This window comes from Uloborus diversus, chromosome 2 (genome assembly GCF_026930045.1).
Source record: "Uloborus diversus isolate 005 chromosome 2, Udiv.v.3.1, whole genome shotgun sequence".
Classification (NCBI taxonomy): Eukaryota; Metazoa; Arthropoda; class Arachnida; order Araneae; family Uloboridae; genus Uloborus; species Uloborus diversus.
In genome coordinates, this window is record NC_072732.1 from 158,057,676 (window position 1) to 158,076,511 (window position 18,836).

The 18,836-nt window shown below is 32.5% G+C and overlaps 1 protein-coding gene across 1 annotated transcript in view; it reads right to left on the bottom strand.

Moving 5' to 3' along the window:
- The window catches only part of LOC129216114 (glutamic acid-rich protein-like), a 75,899-nt gene extending 59,623 nt beyond the window's left edge, over positions 1-16,276 (bottom strand). The window contains exon 1 of the mRNA XM_054850267.1: positions 15,955-16,276. Within this exon, the coding sequence (XP_054706242.1) occupies positions 15,955-16,126 (172 nt within the window). The 5' untranslated portion in view covers positions 16,127-16,276. The remainder of the gene's footprint in view (positions 1-15,954) is intronic.
- Between the last annotated feature and the right edge of the window lie 2,560 nt (positions 16,277-18,836).

Genomic DNA, 18,836 nt, shown 5'->3' on the forward strand with positions numbered 1-18,836 from the left:
CAGTAAAGAGTGTTAGACATTTATTACGCGTTCAATCGTAAAAAAAATGCATGCCGAAGTTTCGGCCAAAAAAAAAAAAAAAAAAAACACTGGAATATCCCATAGTCTCTGCAGCTAGATCCGTATTTTCTCGTGCAAAAATTATTTTTAACGTCATTTATTTAAAAAAAATGGTAAATTTTAATTTTTTCCTTCCATTATTACTAAAGTAATAAGGCAAAAATTCAGATAATTTTGCCCAAAAATACGCCGACAAAATATTACAAGAGAATGGAAAAGAAATGAGAACTAAAAAAAAAAAATAATCAATGAAGATTCAGTTTTTTCCTTACATCATCACTAAAACAACTCACAAAGTTAAGATAAAATTAATTACGTAAAAATCCAACGAAACATTGAAAGGAAATCGATGAAAAATAAAAGTAAATGCCTGGTAAATATTTTAGTTTATTTTCCCATGAAACATTGGAGTCAAATAAAAAGAATTGAAAAGTAAAAGTAAATAATAAATATTCAGAGTTTTCATTCCATAACAAAAATAAAATTTCAAAAACTGAAATACAATTACAAATAAACCCGTCAACGACACATTAGAAGAAAAAATAAAAGTAAAGACAATTGACTGATAAACATTCTTTTTTCCTTCCGTCATTATTAAAATATTATGATAAAAATTAAGATAAAAGTTTTGAATGGATACACCAAAGAAACCTTATAAGGAAACCGAAAGTTGTGAAGTAAAAATAGCAATGAAATATTATTTTTCCTTGTGAGGCTTTCTTTTAACAAGATCGAACATTGTTTATTCCCTTAGAAATAATTTCCAAACTCCCACTTATTATACTAATTAACACAATACAAAGATAAATTATGCTTCTACTAATTATATGCCATATCTTTTCACACAAAAGTTGATAATTTTTCAGTTTTTTTTTTTTTTTTTTTCATTCTGTTATGACTAAAATAAAACTTCAAAAACTAAGATAAAATTACGTACAAATCCGCGGCGAAACATTATAAGAAAACCGAGAAGTATTTAAAAGTAAAAATAAATTATTAATAAATGTTTCAGTTTTCTTCCTTTCGTCATGACTAAAATAAAATGAAAAAAAAAAAACTGAAATTAAAAACTACGTAAAAATTGGCAATGAAACAACCACAAATAATTAAAAAGTAAAAATAACAATGGGATTTTTTTTCCTTACTAGGTTTTTCTTTTTATTTTTTTAACAATTTCTACTAAAAAAATTAAAAGCCAAAAGTCTTGCCGAAACTAAAGAATGAGAGGGGACATGATTAAATAAAAATAAATTAATAAAGTGTGAACAAAACAAAAAGGCAGGAAAGATGGATGACTTTTCCCACAGCGTATTCCTGAGGGATCTCGAGAACCTGAAGCGTTAAAAAGTGGGAATTACACTTTGATAAATGACCCAATCAAGTCTGAAAGAAATCCCGTGTTTAACTACGTTTCAATAAAAATTCGTGACTCACTTAACACGATCAGGCTTAGTAACTCAGTGGCAATAATAATAATTTTGCTGATTGCCTGTCAGGAAAATACATCGTACTTTACAACACACTTTTATGTTTTCTCTTTATTTCTTAGAATACTTTGTCGGTATAAAGTAATAAAGTAGCACGATTCTATACATCATCTATTTACAATTTAACAGTGGGTCTTTTATGACCACCATAGTGATGTAATGAGCTATTACAGAGATTAATAGTTAGTTACTTGAATGCTTTTAAGTGTATTTTGCCTCCCCTTTTTTTCAGGTTTCTTCTGCAATTGCTGTTTAGCCGTTTATTATTTAACTAGTGGCACCCGTACGGTTTTGTCCGTAGTAGACAATTAAAAGGTCATTTGGTTAGCTCGTATATTTACAAATAATGGATGATGAATTTCTCGCCAATATGCTATATTACTTTGCTCGTCCATGTTATGATAATTTGCTCGTCCTTGTTATGATAATTTACTCGTCCATGTTATGATAATTTACTCATCCATGTTATGGTAATTCGCTCGGTGCAGAGGAATTAAATCCACCAATGGTGGCTTAAAACTGGAATAGAAAAAGAAAAAAATTGAGTTTTCGAAACATCGCTTCGAGGTGCTCCATCCTATGCTACGAACTGATTCTGACACAAATTTCATGAAAATCGACCGAACGGTCTAGACGCTATGCGCGTAACAGATATCCAGACGTAAAGAGATCCAGAGACGCAGACTTTATTATTAGTAAAGATAATTATAAATTAAGTTTTTCTTCCAGGTTTTTGGCGTCGTGGAGTCGGATTGATTTCGGGGTTAAAGGTATCAGAGCTGGAAGTTTTAAAATTCCAGGAGTCGGAGTCATCGATTTCCCTTCGACTACGCAGCGCAGGATTTTTCCCCGGACGTGAGGAGAAGAAAATGTGGATAAAGGGCAATGGTAAAGTTTATAAGGTCCACTTTACATACACACACAGGAGGATAGATGTGTGTTTTTTTATTCATAAAACGGCTTTCTCTTCTCATTGACGGGAAATTTTACAATGTTTTTTTCTTATTTTATCTAAGACACAAATTTTATTTTTGAAGCAGACCGTGCAACGCAGCTCGTCTAAAATAAAACTCTGAAGAGAAAAATAAGATGTTTGAGCAAAATCAACCATTTCTGAATATAGTTTAAAAAAAAATAGGTAGCTTATACTAAAATATCATAAATACAATAGCGGAAATTCGGAGTGAAATGCTTTATTCAATGCGTTTTAATTTAGCTTTCTACTGGTATGCCGTTGAGGGAAAGAAAACCTACGAGAATTAAACATTTTTTATTTACAAGCAATAGCCATAAACTGATGAACAAAAGATTAAGAATTTGGATTTAAATACAATGTCGGTTCAACAGATTGAATTTCCGTAAAAACACAAAAATATAATGGAGCGTCGAAAATGAGAATTATTAACTAGTAAGCAAAAATAACTGCAATCACTTTTGCCTGATTGTAGACAAGCACATAAAAAGTTGATGAATAAGCCAAAGTTAATGAATAAAATAATTGTTTTAAAAACAAAGTGTTGAAAATGTGTTCTAATTAAACCGAGGTAACCTGTGAAGATTTCGGCAAAAATAAAAAAATCGTTGCATTAAAAGATGCTGAACTAATTTTAGACGTCTTTTTTATGTTTGGCTTTTTACAATTGACTCTAAAGTTCCATATGAAAAAAAACCTAATAAGAATTTCAGCCGACTTCATTGCATCCAATCTACACTATAACGTACAATTGCAATTGCAATATTCCTTACTTACTCCTTGCTCTATCCCTTTTCTAATCTCTTAAAAGGGAAAAATCCCGAATACTTGTCAAAATTATTAGAATTGGCAAAAAAAAAAAAAAGAGAATATTAGTGCGCGAAAAGATGCTGAATTAGTTTTTGACAAACGGCTTTGTGACATTGTTTTTTTACAATTGACTCTTAAATTCCTCGTCAACGAAATTAAAAAACTCAAGAACTTTAACCGACCTAATTAGTGGTAGATACGGGGGACCCTGAAGTAGCACCGTAACATTGCATCTAATCTACACTAATGTACCATTGCAAGGGGGTTGCTTCCTTCAGTCAAAAGTTCTACTTTTAGTCACTAAAATTGGTAGAATAAGCAAAAGAAAATAACATGGACCCAGAAAATACTTGCATTTTCCCAACAGTTATTTTTTAATTAATGTTTTAAACTGTCTTTATGACATCACAAATGATGTACTTTAGCGCATCTGTCTACTGCGTTTCCACGTTATGAAAATCAAGAAGCGAATTAAATATTGCACTCCGCGCTTGCTATCAACCATATCGCTGCCCAGTGAGTAAAGATGCGAATCAAATATGGTGCTCTGTGAGTGGCAACAGTGAATGGCATTTCATCATTTGTGATGTCATCGGCAAAAGAGTAAACTATGAAAGCGCACCGATAAAAGTAATTTTTTAAAAATATTAAAGTTAGTCAAATTATTTTTAAAAAATGGTCAGATCCTATGTTTTTAAGCATGCTCTTTCAGAAAAAAAATGCTTTTAAAATTTTGGAAACGACCCTATTATAATATTCCTTGCTTACTCCTTGTTCAAAAATAATGTCCACAAAAATCACTTTTCCAATTTCTTGAAAGGGTAAAATCCCGAATACGACGTGAAAATTATTTTTCAGGGTAACTTTTCCATGTCGGGCAATGTGCTCCTGCGCACCTCTCCATAGGTTTACTTCATCTAATAATGGAGGACCTAATTGCCTCACGTGACAAATAAGTGTCATTAAACTCTTCCATATTTAGGTGCAAGAAACTTCTCAAAATTAAAACATGGGCTTTTACCAAATGCAATGGGGGGGGGGGGGACAACACAACACCGGATCTGCATAACCATAGAAAGAAAAAAGAGCAGACACCCTGCCCAAGATCAACAGAATCACGCAAAATTTGCATACGATCACGCGAGCAAATGCCACAAATGCTGGCATATAACTCACCGACTTAAAACGTTATCTGCATGGCAGCAAAAGAAATAGTTAGATAACGTTTTCTGGCGAAATGAAATCGAAAAAGACGATGACCCCCAGGTGCTCTCAGCTACGGGGGGAAAGTATTTAAGAGAAAACAATGATTGCTGGAATACGTGCCCGCACCAGACAAAATGGCTGTCGCTAAGGGCGTGGTTGTCACGCAACGGCTTATATGCGTCATAACGATATAGCTGCTATCTTTTGGAGTGAAGTGAGGCTGGATGGTCGTCCCCTTGGCAATGAACTTGAGGCGTGTCAGGACAGCTGATTGAGGAGAGAGAGAGTCCGGTCGGCCGAAAACGGTTTTTAGTAGAAGTATGTAATTAGCTCCGACTCCATTTTGCTGCAAACTTGTTCACCCATATGTTTAATACGGTTTCGCAATGAGGCTAGTGAGACACCAGAGAGAAAGTACTTCTTCAGAGCGGGAAAGATATTGAAAAAGGGCGCTCCTTTCCGGAAGGGAATCTTTTTAAATCTCAGAAAGGACCCTTTCAAAATCTACGATCATAATTAAAATAAACTGTCAAAAACTATAAAATTTTTGTGGAAATCTTCCAAAGAAACATTTGAAGGAAACATAAAATAATTGTGAAGCAAAGACAGCAACGAAATATTTTTTTTCCTTGCGAGGTTTTTTTTTCACAAGGTTGAACTTAACTGCTTTACAGGTAAGACTGTGTCATTTCAGGGAAATGGAGAAACGTATGAAAATAGTCAACAATTAACGCTGTCTACTGGAGCTTAGGGTTCATCCACTGGAGTTAGGGTTGAAAGTTCAACTATCAAAATATCATCAAACTGGTAATTGCTTCGTTCAAATGTAGAAGCAATTTTCACAAGTCATATCTTGACGGGCGATTTTCTAGTTAACTAAAAATTTATTGTTTATGCTTTTAGAAATTATCTCAAAGCTCCTACTAACTATACTAATTAACAAAATACTCTTACTTAATTATGCTCTACTAATTATCTGCCATATTTTCTCACACAAAAATTATTTCGCAATGATTAAAATATATGATTTTGCAATGAGGCTAGTGAGACACCTAAGAGAAAGTGCTTCTTCAAAGCGGGAAAGATATTGAAAAAGAGCTCTCCTCTCCGGAAGAGAATCTTTTTGCTTCCTTTTACAAACGAGCTGATGTGTGCATCACATGACTTCTTTTTACTCCAATTTAATGTTATTTTCTCATTATTGGCAGTTTTAATATGATTCAATAGTTTACTCTCTAAATATCACCAACAGTGGCCAAATTGAAACCAGATTAAATTTTTTTTTTAATTTTAAAAGATCGCCAAATTTGTTGCCAAGTAGGCGACAAAAATTGGCGACCAAAAGACTGGCGATATATCGCCAAGTGTCTGCCAACACCACCATTATTATAACACAATTTGAGCTTACATCGAAATTAACAATGATTTCCCCTCAAAAAGGGGCAAAAGATCCCCTTTGGAGTATACTAATGCAACCAAAAAGGAAGGTGCACAGCTAGACCCCACTAGGAGTCTACTTACCAAATTTCAACTTTCTAGGACATTCCATTCTTGAGTTATACGACAGACATACACCTATACATACATACGCACATACATACGTACATACAGACGTCACGAGAAAACTCGTTGTAATTAACTTGGGGATTGTCAAAAAAAAAAAAAGGAAGTTGTATTCGCGAAAAAAATTTCACCCAAAAATCGACCTTAATTTCCATTTTGCTCACCCCCGAATGCATATTGATTTTTTTTTCAACCCGACCACACGTGGATACATGCCTAAGAACGCATAGACACCTGAAGAATCCATTTTGACTATCCCCGAGTTAATTACAACGACTTTTCTTGTGACGTTTGAATGTACGTATGTATGTGCGTATGTGTGTATCTATCTCACATAACTCAAGAACGGTATGTCGTAGAAAGTTTAAATTTGGTACATAGACTCCAAGTGGGGTTTAGTTGTGCACCTTTTCTTTTGGTTGCATTCGGATGTTCCAAAGAGGGTCTTTTACACCTTTTTGGGGTAAAATCATTGTTAATTTCAATGTAAACTCAAGCGGTGCTATAATTTGATCAACACTTGGCAATATATCGCCAAGCTATTGGTCGCAAAGTTTTGTCACCAACTTGACGACGAATTTGGGGTTTATATATATATATATATATATATATATATATATATATATATATATATATATATATATATATATATATATATATATATATATAATTTGGTTTCAATTTGGCTATATTTAGAGAGTTAACCATTTAATCACATTAAAACTGCCAATATTGGGAAAAATTATCTGTATAAAACGTTTTCTTTACTTCGGTTCGCAACAGACTTGGAATGAAAGCATTGAAAGTGTTCGCTCACTTCGAGGCACTATTATATTTAAATTGGAGTAAAAGGAAGTCATGTGATGCACACATTACCTCATTAAATCTTACAATGGACCCTTTCAAAATTTGCCATCACAAAAATCGACTTATCATCAAAAGCTTGGTCACAAAAACAGATCCTTCATGGAAAACACAACAACCTCGTTCTCAGTTTGCATCAAATTAGTGAGATTAAATTAAAAAAAAAAAGTTGAAACTGTAGGAACCTCTTATGTATTTTTCTTTGGTGTTGCATGCTTAATCGGGAAAATTCGCCTTGATGATAATAATAACATCCCTTGAAAATGGGGTCGTTTCCAAAATTTTAAAAGTATTTTTTTCTGAAAGAGCATGTTTGAAAACATAGGATCTGACCATTTTTTAAATAATTTGTTTAAATTTAATATTTTTAAAATATTACTTAAATCGGTGCACTTTCATTGTTTACACTTCTGTCGAGTGACATCACAAATGATGAAATGCCATTCAGTGTTGCCAATCACAGAGCAAAATATTTAATTCGCATCTTTACTCACGTGTATTGGCAACAATATGGTTGATAGCAAGCGTAGAGCGCAATGTTTAATTCGCTTCTTGATTATCATAACATGGAAACGTGGAAGATAGATGCGCCAAATTGCATCATTTGTGACGTCATAAAAATCACGCCTTGTTTTCAAAATCGGACATTTAAAAAAAATAATTAAAAAATAACTGTTGGGAAAATGAAAGTATTTTCTGGGTCCATGTTTTTTTTTTTTTTTAAATTTCATTCTATCAATTTCAGTGACTAAAAGTATTACTTTGACCGAAGGAAACCACCCCATTCGAGAAATTAGTTCATAGAAAGCAACTTCAAATGATTTGAACCAAGAAAAACAAAGCTATAGAAACATCTCATTTTTGAAAAAAGCCCTTTTCCCTCATTTGTGATGAATAAACCCGCTTTGATTGTTGGGAAATATAATTACGTTTCTCCATTTTTTCCTTACCGTCCCCTCTTTTTTGTAACACTAGTTTCATTGATTAAGTTTCTTTATTTTCAAAGAACTACAAACATCTTTTCTTGTATATTTTATTCGTAAGACACTAACCGCGTGAGGATTACTACCATAAATGTTGCAAATATATGGGTCATTCTTCAAAAATTGTAACTTTTCTGTCACATGCTTTATACAGTAAAAACGTAAAGGAACTAGAAAATTTATGAAAAGCAGCTCTAACATGTTAATTATGAAAATATTGGACATTTCATTCCAGAGATTAATTTCAAATTTAAAACAAAACGTGTAAGAGATCCCCGAGAACTTATAGTCATGAGTAAATAGTCTGAATTCCGTCTAGTGTGCAAGAATTCTTTGAAAACTTCCTATGCAAATAATGCTTTGATCTCAAATATTTCAGGTCATCATTTTTCTATCGTCTCTTTCTTTAATTTTATATACATAGATACAAACTTTCGCCAGAAATATTACAAACTTCTATTGAATTCTAATAATCAAGTTTTCGTCGGATCAAATTCGATTAACATCAATTACTAATGACTGATAATCGATTGTAATAAACTATCAGTTAATAATACTGACTGATTTTTTTATTTAATTCGACAAATAGTAGTAAACAGTCTGAATTCCATCTGAATTCAATGAAAAATTCCTAGGCAAATAAAGCCTTAAGGGTCATTCCATAGTGACTAACGTAACATTCGCAGCTGATTTTCAAACTCTTTCTACTTACACCGGCAGTAAAAATGAATGTATTTTGGTTTAATATGCAGATTTAAAATGTACAAGGTGACTATTTTTCATTTCCACCAAGAATTTGAAGCAAAATAAGCGCTGGCAGGTGTTTTTTCACCAAAAAAGGCATTGTGACTAACGTAACATTTTTGCAACCCTGAGAAACAATGCTTATGTTACGAGGCAAATTTTTCTGAAACTTACGCAGGCATTTAAAATTGGCCGATATATTTGTAAGAGGTAAACAATCTATTTTTAAAAATGTACTACAGATTTGTTACAGATGAATCTTTTTTGGCCCTTAATGGTACTTTTACGAAAAACTGTGTGTGACTAACGTAACGTGACTAACGTAACCATCGAATAACAAACAATGAATGCACATAAAATACTTTTTATAATTGATTTCTTGCTCTTATATTACTTTTACACTTTTTAGGAACCTTCTTTGTGTTGAATTATGGTTCTTTCTTTACTTTTTTTCTATAATAGTGTAAGAAATTGAATGGAAGGATTCAGTTCAATTAACTCAATTTGAATGTGCGAAAAAATAAACAAATAAAAAAAAATGCTTTTACAAACTGAATAACATCATTATTGGGCTAATTAAATCCTAAATATCTCTCTTTAAAAAAATTAACTTTATGCAAATTGACAGTTTCACCGAATTCTAGTATTCTGCCGATATACTAGTTATCGTCATAAGAAACTCCGCAGTGCTTTTCAATGGCATATTATTTTTTAAGGTTTACTGATTCATCGGACGAATCGTGTTGTGCATGCTTTTGAATTAAAATGTAATATTGAAAAAAAAAATATTCGAACGTTTTTGCGGAATGCATTTTAATTCCAGATATCACCGCAAATGTTTGAATTTCTAAATGATCATTCTTGCATTTTCTGAAATATATGGCAGCAGCGCTTATTGTCACTGTATCATGTAACATCTTCAAATGTTTTCCAACGAGCAGCCATTACTTCATTTTAATAATAGGTGGACATGTATTTTCTAAAAATAGAGACGTTCTTCTTTGTTAAGACTGTACTTCTATTAACTTAATTCTTAAGCTTGGATTCTTGTGTTGAATGCTAATTCAGCAGGGTACTCAATTTGCTTTACTCACCTTTTTTCTTTTTTAATAATTCTTTAAATTGGAAGTATCTTTATAAAGACCTTCAGAAAAGTATTTTTTAAAGTAAACAGAAGGTCTATACAATGTAATTTTACTGGTATTTTTCACCCTTTATATTTTTAATCAATATAGAATGCATGTATATTCAAAATTGTACATGAAAATGTACATTAAATTAAATAAGTTTAAATATTAGCAGTCATTTTTAAAATGTTACGTTAGTCACATGCAAACTGTTACGTTAGTCACAGCTCAAATGTTACGTTAGTCACACTAATTATTTTATATCTACTGATACTGAAATAAATATTTTGCACTTTTTAAGAAGATATGATACAGATGTAAGAAAATAAAAAGTGCTGTTTGGTTCAATCATCTGGTTTAGTTTTTAAACAGAAAATAGTACATTTTCGTGACTAACGTAACGTAAATATTTTCAGGGAAATAACCAAACTAATTAAAGTATTTATCTTATAATGTATGCAAAAATAACAGTCAATTTTATTCGGTCAACATCTAATCATTTAGAATAAATTTAGTTCTTTTAAAAATTTGCCAAAAATTTTACATTACACAAGAAAACGTAGACGCATGTTTTTTGCACATGCTAAGCCTTTTCTACAACCTCGCATGTTTAAAGCCAGATGAAAAATACCGAATGAAATTTTTGCAAACTATTACTGGATTTATGTACTAGAAAGTATGCTGAATGAAATGATAGGTCACAATTAAGGCTTTGGGGAAAAAAATTTCTGAGGTTGAGGTTGACATTTCTATGGAATGACCCTATAACGGCTGATCTACCGTATATTTCAATTCAATCTTTAAACTGCGGGTCAATATTTCGCATTTGAGTGACATCACTAATTGTTTATTTGCTTGCTAATTTACTTTCTGTAAATTTGTTTTGTTGGTAATGATTCAGGTGCATTTTCAGAAAAGCAACTTAAAGGAACCCGGAAGATAAAAAAAAAAAAACATAGGAGACCTTTTAGCACTATTGCAAACACATTTCACGCAATAAAAATTGTAAACACTCCGAACAAATTTAGTCAAACATATTTTCATGATTTGTATTTGAAATTTAATATCGTGGAAAATGTGGTAAAAAAAAGTAGTTGAAATTTTTTAAATATTGCAATTGAATATTTTGTTATTTTTATAATTCAAAATGTTAATTGCCGTGGATAGGTAAACGGCAGTATCTGCAGAAATGAGTTTTTGAGACACTTGAAGAAATGCGTTTTGATTCAATACTAACAATTGGAAAATGTTGGAATGTGGCGTTTTCATCGCATATTTTTTCCAGAGGGAACAAAATAAGCAAGCTTGTACAACAAAACTAACGTACAATAGATGACAAAAATGCCAAAAAATGAAAAAAAGAAAATTTTCAATTACTGCTTTTTACTTAGTCACGGCAGTTATAAGCATTCCAATTGTAAAAGACCAAATGGTATGCATTTCGTCTGTCTCTGTTATATTGCATTTTATGGTTAGAAATGTCCATTTATTCCTTTTTTTGTGTGTGTGTGTGCGTAAAGAAGTGATGATTATTGTGATCTTCACTGTTTTCTTAAGTTTCGTTCTTTCAAAATTAATTTCGCTCTTCTAGAAAATACCGAGGAATATTTTCGCGCCTATGAAAAAAATATCCAAGCTGACCCTATCTGTATCTTTATATTTGTTTTTCAGGTGTTTCATTTGGATTTCGAATAGGTTCTCCAAGAAATCTCAGTTCAAAGTACAGAAACGATAACGAAAAAGTGTTCCTACAATAAAACCAGAAGAAATGATTAATAAAGATACGTGTTTAAATAGTTTTGTTGTAAAAATAGTGTGTGTTCTACTCACGGAAACAAATTCTGTAGTAAATTTGGAGTATAAACAGTAACGAATTTCGAAAAGGAAAAGGTCGATAGAAAGTGGCATTTTTACCACAAAAGTTGAACACAATTATTGTAGCAGACCTTTTTGACCTCCTTAAAAAATATAAATAAGGATATAAGCTGAAAAGGAAACTCTTTCGGCTGAATATTTTTCAAATACATATTACTACACTTTAACAATTTGGCACGGGTTCTTTAGTGCTCATGAATTCACATAATGGGGTTTTTGAAATTTGAAAAAAATCCTAGGAAATCTGAATTAAAATTTGAGCCAAAAAACTGCTTTTTTCTACACGTTGGCGGGAAATGTTACACAGTGTTTTAGTCTTTTATTTAAGCCTGACGTTTCTTTAAGAATGCGTCACTTGACAAAACTTTTATTTTCGAGACTGACCGTGCAACGTAGATAGTATACGATTAGAACATAATTGTATGCAGATTCTTCTGCCGAAAAGTGTATTAAGGTACTTTTTATCAAATGCGTACAATCTTGAAAAATTTCATTTAATTTAGTTTTATAATTATTGCTCTTTTTTTTTTTTTTTGACCACCCTGATTATTTTTATAACTTGGCATTTTTGTTTTAAAACCAAAGAATGGGGTCGTTTCCAATATTTTAAAAGTATTTTTTTCTGAACAAACATGCTTAAAACATAGGATCTAACCATTTTTTAATGATTTGACAAAGTTTAATATTTAAAAAAAAATACATAAATCGGTGATCTTTTATTGTTTACGTTTCTTGCCGATGACATCACAAATGATGAAATACCATTCTGTGTTGCCATTCACAGTGCAAAATATTTAATTCGCATCTTTACTCACGTGTATTGGCAACGATATGGTTGATAGCAAGCGTAGAGCGCAGTTTTAATTCGTTTCTTGATTATCATAACGTGGAAACGCGGTACAAAGATGCAGCAAGGTGCATCATTTGTGACGTCATCTAGACCACGCTTTGTTTGAAAAATCGGACATTAAAAAAAATAATTAAAAAATAACTGTTGAGAAAATGAAAGAATTTTCTAGGTTCATGTTATTTTTTTATTTATTTATTTATTTATTTTGCTTATTCTATCAATTTCAACTACTAAAAGTACTACTTTTGATTAAAGAAAACAACCCCATTAAAGCACTAATTAGTTTGGGTTTTTCCAACCGTGTATCATCATGCAAGGTTGAAAATGAATGATTCAATATTTTTCGCTCTTCATTAAATAAAATAGCTCAAAAAACAGTGTTTTTCTTTCTGCAAGAGAAACAAAACGGCATCTTATTGAACATAAACACCGAAATAATGCATAAATCTTTCTAATTTAGATGAACTACGCATTAATGACCTTGAGAACAATGCCGTGTACTTGAAAAGGCCTCCTTTTAAGACATTCTAAATGTTGCCAAAAATAATTTGTAAATAAAATATGCGCATCAAAAGTCGGAAAAAAGTCAAAATTTGACGTTGAAAATTTGAGGAAAGAATAAAAAAAAGTTTTAAAAAAAATGAAAATTCCAATGGGAAATGAGTTTTATGGACAATAGATTTTAAATTATTTTTTTTCCTTACATATACTATATATACTTTTTAAATGATAGAAAAGCAACCAAACTTCAAATAGGAAATGACTAACTAAATTCTGCAACTAAAATTAATATTAAAAAAATAAATAAATAAACGAAAATCTTTAGCAAATGCTTTTTTTTTTGGTATTTTATTTTTTAAATGTAAATTTTGAACGAACTCCGTAAAAACTTTCTGAATGTACGCTGACGAGCTTTAAACCGTTTTGAACTATTTATAGAAATGTGGTATTTCATACATTGCGGTAACATTATTAGTTACAATTTTTTTTCTTTTTTTTCTGTCTATTTTTGCACTTAACGCTTAAAGTTACTCTTTTGGGGAGAAAAATGGTAAGAACGATTTTTATTGAGTTTAACTCCTTAACTTAAATGAATTTTACTTTATAACGAAGCAATGTAATGAGAAAATTACGTCAGTTTTACTCGGTTTGATGGTAAAAAGAAGAAAAAGCAAATTAAATAAACAACCAACTTCAGTAAAACAAAAATTGGGAAGGAATCGCAGCAAGCAGCTAGCTGTTTGAAAGCTCCGTATCAAGCTTGTGATGGATAGATTTCATGCAATTGAAAAGAAATCACAGTAATTTGTACTTATTCTCGGCACAAAGTAATGAGCAAGAAAGGAACTTCATTTGCTTTTTTTCCCATCATTTACATCAAACATTTAAAGCTCTTTTTCTAAATATTTGGCTTTTGTGTTTTATCTTAGATAATTACTTTGTGTATGAGAATGTAATGAAAGACCAAATCGTCGCCTCAGAGCAACAGTAGGATATGTTAGTGTCATTCCTGGGATTAGATGTTTTACTGTTGCTCTGAGTCGACGAAATAGCCTATGCGTGTCTGATATTCTGAGTTAAAATCTTTTACAATATTTTCTTGCTGTATCATGGCTCCCCCCCCCCCTTGCAATGAAAGCAATGAGACTGCAATGAGAGAACAAATAACTGAAGTATCTGAAGTTCTGAGTTGAAATCTTTTTCAATATTTTCTTACCTTACACTATCATGATCTTCCCTCCCCCCGTTTCTCTTTTTTTACAAACTACTTTGGGTCACTATTCTGAAAAATGTCACGATTTCCATTTTCTCTACAAGACAGCCATGGACGATACCAGTTTGAAATTAAATACGGCAAAACAGAAATGAAAAACGTTTTTTATTGAAAGCAAAGTTTAAGGTGAGTATCGGGGATGAGCCCGCAAGCGCCACAATTGGGCTATGGTCACGTGTGTCAAGGTAATTTAACAGTAAAAATCCCACGCACTATGCATACTTTAGATTTTTTTACGTTATTAATGCTGATAACTCCAAATTTCTCAGAAATTAGTCAGTCTCCCTATAACGAGGACACGCGACTTTTTTACGATTTCATTAAAAGTAAGTCAGAAAGACTAAAATTTAAGTTTTTTTAATTTTCTAAAACGACCTTGTAAGAGTTTTTGAGTAAAAATATTATCTCCGCCTAAATCAACTTTGCATGTTTGAAACTACGTAGAAATATTTTACAAACACTTGTGTTGTGGCAGGGCTCCCGAAAGAGCGCGAGTCAGCGAGAAGGGAGAACTGCTGAACTTTCTCGCGATTTTTTCACGTCTGTTAAACTGAATGATAAGTTTTTGAAAAAAAAATCTCTCTCAATTTTTAAAAATCTCTCTAATTTCTACAGAACGAGAGATTTTCTTTCCCACATTTTTCTGCAATGGAAACCCTTCTTGATGGTATAATTGCAAAAAAAAATAAAGCATCAGTAATTTTATGCGACCTCAGAGCCAGAGAACAAGAGAAGTCACATTATGAAAATTTTACAGTAGAGATGAAAAACTTTTTTTTTCTGGCCCATGCAAGAGATGTGACGCGCGCTCTTTTGACCCTTGTAAAAAAATGAAAAGGATTTTTTTTTAAGAAATGCGTTCTTATGGCTCGATGCGGAATTGGCTTCTACATACAAGGCAGTAACAAACAGAAAATCGCAATTTTTGGACTTCCTTCGGCCCTGAGGTACAGAATTAACGTTTTGATTTTTCAGGAAACGATTTCTTCTTGGATGAATTGTCATTTTTTGAAACTAAACTGCATAATTAATTTGAAAGAGAATTCCGGTAGTATATACATGCCAACGAAGGTCCCTTTTCTTCTGATAAAATACTTTTAACGCTATTCCTTATTATTATTTTTTTTAAATCATCGATTGAAAGAAAAACAATTTAAAGTAACAAATAAAACGGTTAATGACTCCGAAGCCTTTATTTAATTTCTCAAAGCAAACCCGATCATACTGTAAGCTAAACCGTGTTTTCTTAATATATAAAATCAAAATAGACAAACCATTATCAATTACATGTCATGACCAGAGCTCATTTTGCGAGGAAGCTCACCAGAGCTCAGCTTTTGCACTCCTTTTGAATTTTACGTGATTTTTCACATTTTGGACAAAATTCAGACTATTTACTCGTTAAAATAAGTTCTTGCGACTATAGAGCTCTGGCACTTCTTTCGTTAGAAATTAATCCATGGTTATGACAATAATTCTATCCGCGTAGTTCAAGAGAATTATTTCCACTGCTTCGGAGTAGAGACCATATGTTACGTGTTTTTAAACCGAATCCACCAGACAAAAAAAAAAAAAAAAAAAAACTGGTCACACATCGTGACATATGGTCGATTGATGGTGTGACAGAAAATCCCTTACCTTCTTCAACTCCATTGGCGCAAGTGACTGCATTTCCGTTGACGGCCACGGCTCCATCTTGAGCTTCCCCGTCGACCATCACTTTGGGAGGAGCGTTAGCGCCAGCATTCTCCTCTTCGGGGGCTCCGTATGCCCCCGTAGCACCTCCGGCCTTCGAATTAGCGCAACCCATCGAGATAGGACAGTCGGGATTTCTCGCACAAAAATATTGAGGTTCGGGCGATCTTGGACCCCTTTTCCTACTTAAAAAAACGGGATTCGGGGGGCTGAGAGAGAGTGAATCCTATATATTCGCTTGGGCGGATGCTGTCTGTTGAAAGGAAGATTCCTGCTTTGGGAGAGAAGAGGGGAAAATCGTTCGCCCGGCTCCCGGCGAATCAATCAATGAGCGTGGACTGTTGCAGGGAGCGCCATCTTCTGGGATGGATAGCAACTAGGCGCTGCAGTTATTTTTTTCGTTCTGAACGTCTGACTCATTCTTTTGACTGGGAAAGCCCTTTGGGTGCATGAGCACTAGGATGAGTAACGGAAAATAAGCTGTTGCTCTCTTATTGATGGAATAAAGTGCAGTTTTGTCAACTCTGAGGTATTAAAAGCAAATAACAAAAAATCATTACTAGAAAATGTAAGTCTCAATGGAGGTTGACTGCATTTGTCAATTCAACTATCACTGCTACTTAAAAATAAAAGGGTTTATAAATGTTATTTTTAATGAATGTAAAATCCTAGTGTATACTTTGTCTTTGAGTCAAAATTTTCCCCTAATGTTTTCAAAACTGGACCTTTGACTGGTTCAATCTGTTTGGAGACTCCTCGATCCCTGAAACAGATGTATAAATCAGGGTTGGGGAACCTCTGAAACGCTCTGCTAAAGTTTAACAGAGTTTCCCACCTACGGGGGGGGGGGAGTCATGGCGCAGACTGCGCCTATGAAATTTTTAGGGGAGGGGTGTTTTGAGGGGTATTTCTGTTTTTTGTGGGGGGGGGGGGCTCTTGCTTTAGGGGTTCTTTGTGATATTTAGGGGGATACACCCTAGAGCACCCGAGTTTATTAGGCGGTCTTTCCAGTCATTTACCACTTCCTTAAATATGTTCAAACAACTAACTATGTTTATGATACATCAGTGTCAATAGATTGCATGATAAAATGTAACATTAGCAAAGCAGTTTTTATCCATTTCCTTTAAAATAACGTACATTTCAGGGTAAAAAGCTCCCCATCCCTGGTATAGACCGTGGTGATATTCGTCGAAAAAAAATTGTGAATAGTAAAACACTTTATTACTTTTATGAAGTAAAAGAATCGACTTTCGCATGATTGACTTCTTGAGAGGTTGCTTGAGAAAACAGGGTATCTCAAGCAGTTGATTTTTTTTCCCTTTAGTGCAAAAACTTTTGTGAAAAGGATGTCACTAGTTTTGCTAAAGGGGTTATACATTTATTTACTATGCCAAAACAGGTTTTCGAAGTTACTCCAGTAGCCCTTGAACTTATTTTTTTTCGCTTCTACATCGCTGGAAAATTTTGTATGCATACATTTGCATCCATTTCTACTATAATTTATTTGACGATGCGCCACATGACAAATTTTTTTCAACTTAAAAGCATCTAATTATATTTGGGATATATATATATATATATATATATATATATATATATATATATTATATATATTATTATATTATATATAATATATATATATATATATTTTTATATATATATATAGTATATATATATAATTTGAAAATTTATACAATCGATTTACAAAACTAGTAGCTGTGAACTAAAGCGGGTATTGGTAGCGTTGATGCCTTCCCCTTTTCATTTTGAGCTGGATGACGCTCTTGCACTTACAGAAGGGTCATTCCATACTGATTCAACAGATGAGTGCGCTCGACCATTTTTAATTTTTTTGAAATTCATATCCCAAAAAGATGCATATGAATGATGTTTAAAACCACTTTTATCTTTTCTCTAACTTTAACCCTTGATTTTGTAGAAGTCATCAAAAGTAATTTTTCGTAGTCAAAAATGGGACTTTTAGACCTTTGCATTTTGGCCCAAATCTAATTGAAATAACAATCATGGCAGAACATTTTACATTTTGATGTTAAAGTATATAAGATAATATTCTCACACATTGAGTTATGTAGCTGTAACTTAATAATTAAAATAATGGCAGCAGGCCAAAGTTCAAGATCAAATGTAAAATTTTTACTCATTTCAAAGGGTCATAACTCGCTTAGGGGATAAAAACACAAAGTGAAATATGGCAAAAAACTAATCACTGGAGTTTACACTGATGAGAAAATATAGCTGTAATATGTCTGTTTGTTTACTCTTTATAAATTACAGCCTCTCAAAGATCAGAAAATTTTGAAAAATTACATTTTTATACACACTGTAAACCAAAAGAGGATGGAATTAAAAATAAAATTTTCTTGGCCCAATTGGATATTCCATTCAAGTACTATACATCTATATATATAAAAATGAATGTTTGTCTGTATGTCATCCATGAACTCAAAAACTAACCCGGCAGATTTGGCTGAAACTTTCACCGTTTGTTATTTTTGGTACTGGGAATGTTTATAGACCAGTTCGAAAAAAATCCGATCGATAGTTCCTTTTTTATTCCAATTTAAGTTACAATCCATTGGATAAATACGAATAAAATTATCAGCTGCAGAAATTAATTCGCGTGAAAGATCTCATTGATAAGAAGTTAGCTGTTGCCATTTTTTTCTTGAGTTTGAACAAATAAATTCTTTCTTTATTGTTTTATGGCTTTTCATGCAACGGAGGGATTTAAAACTTTTCCTATTTGATATTTTTAGCGATGGATTGATCTTGCAAACTGCGTGAGTACAAAATTTGAGTAT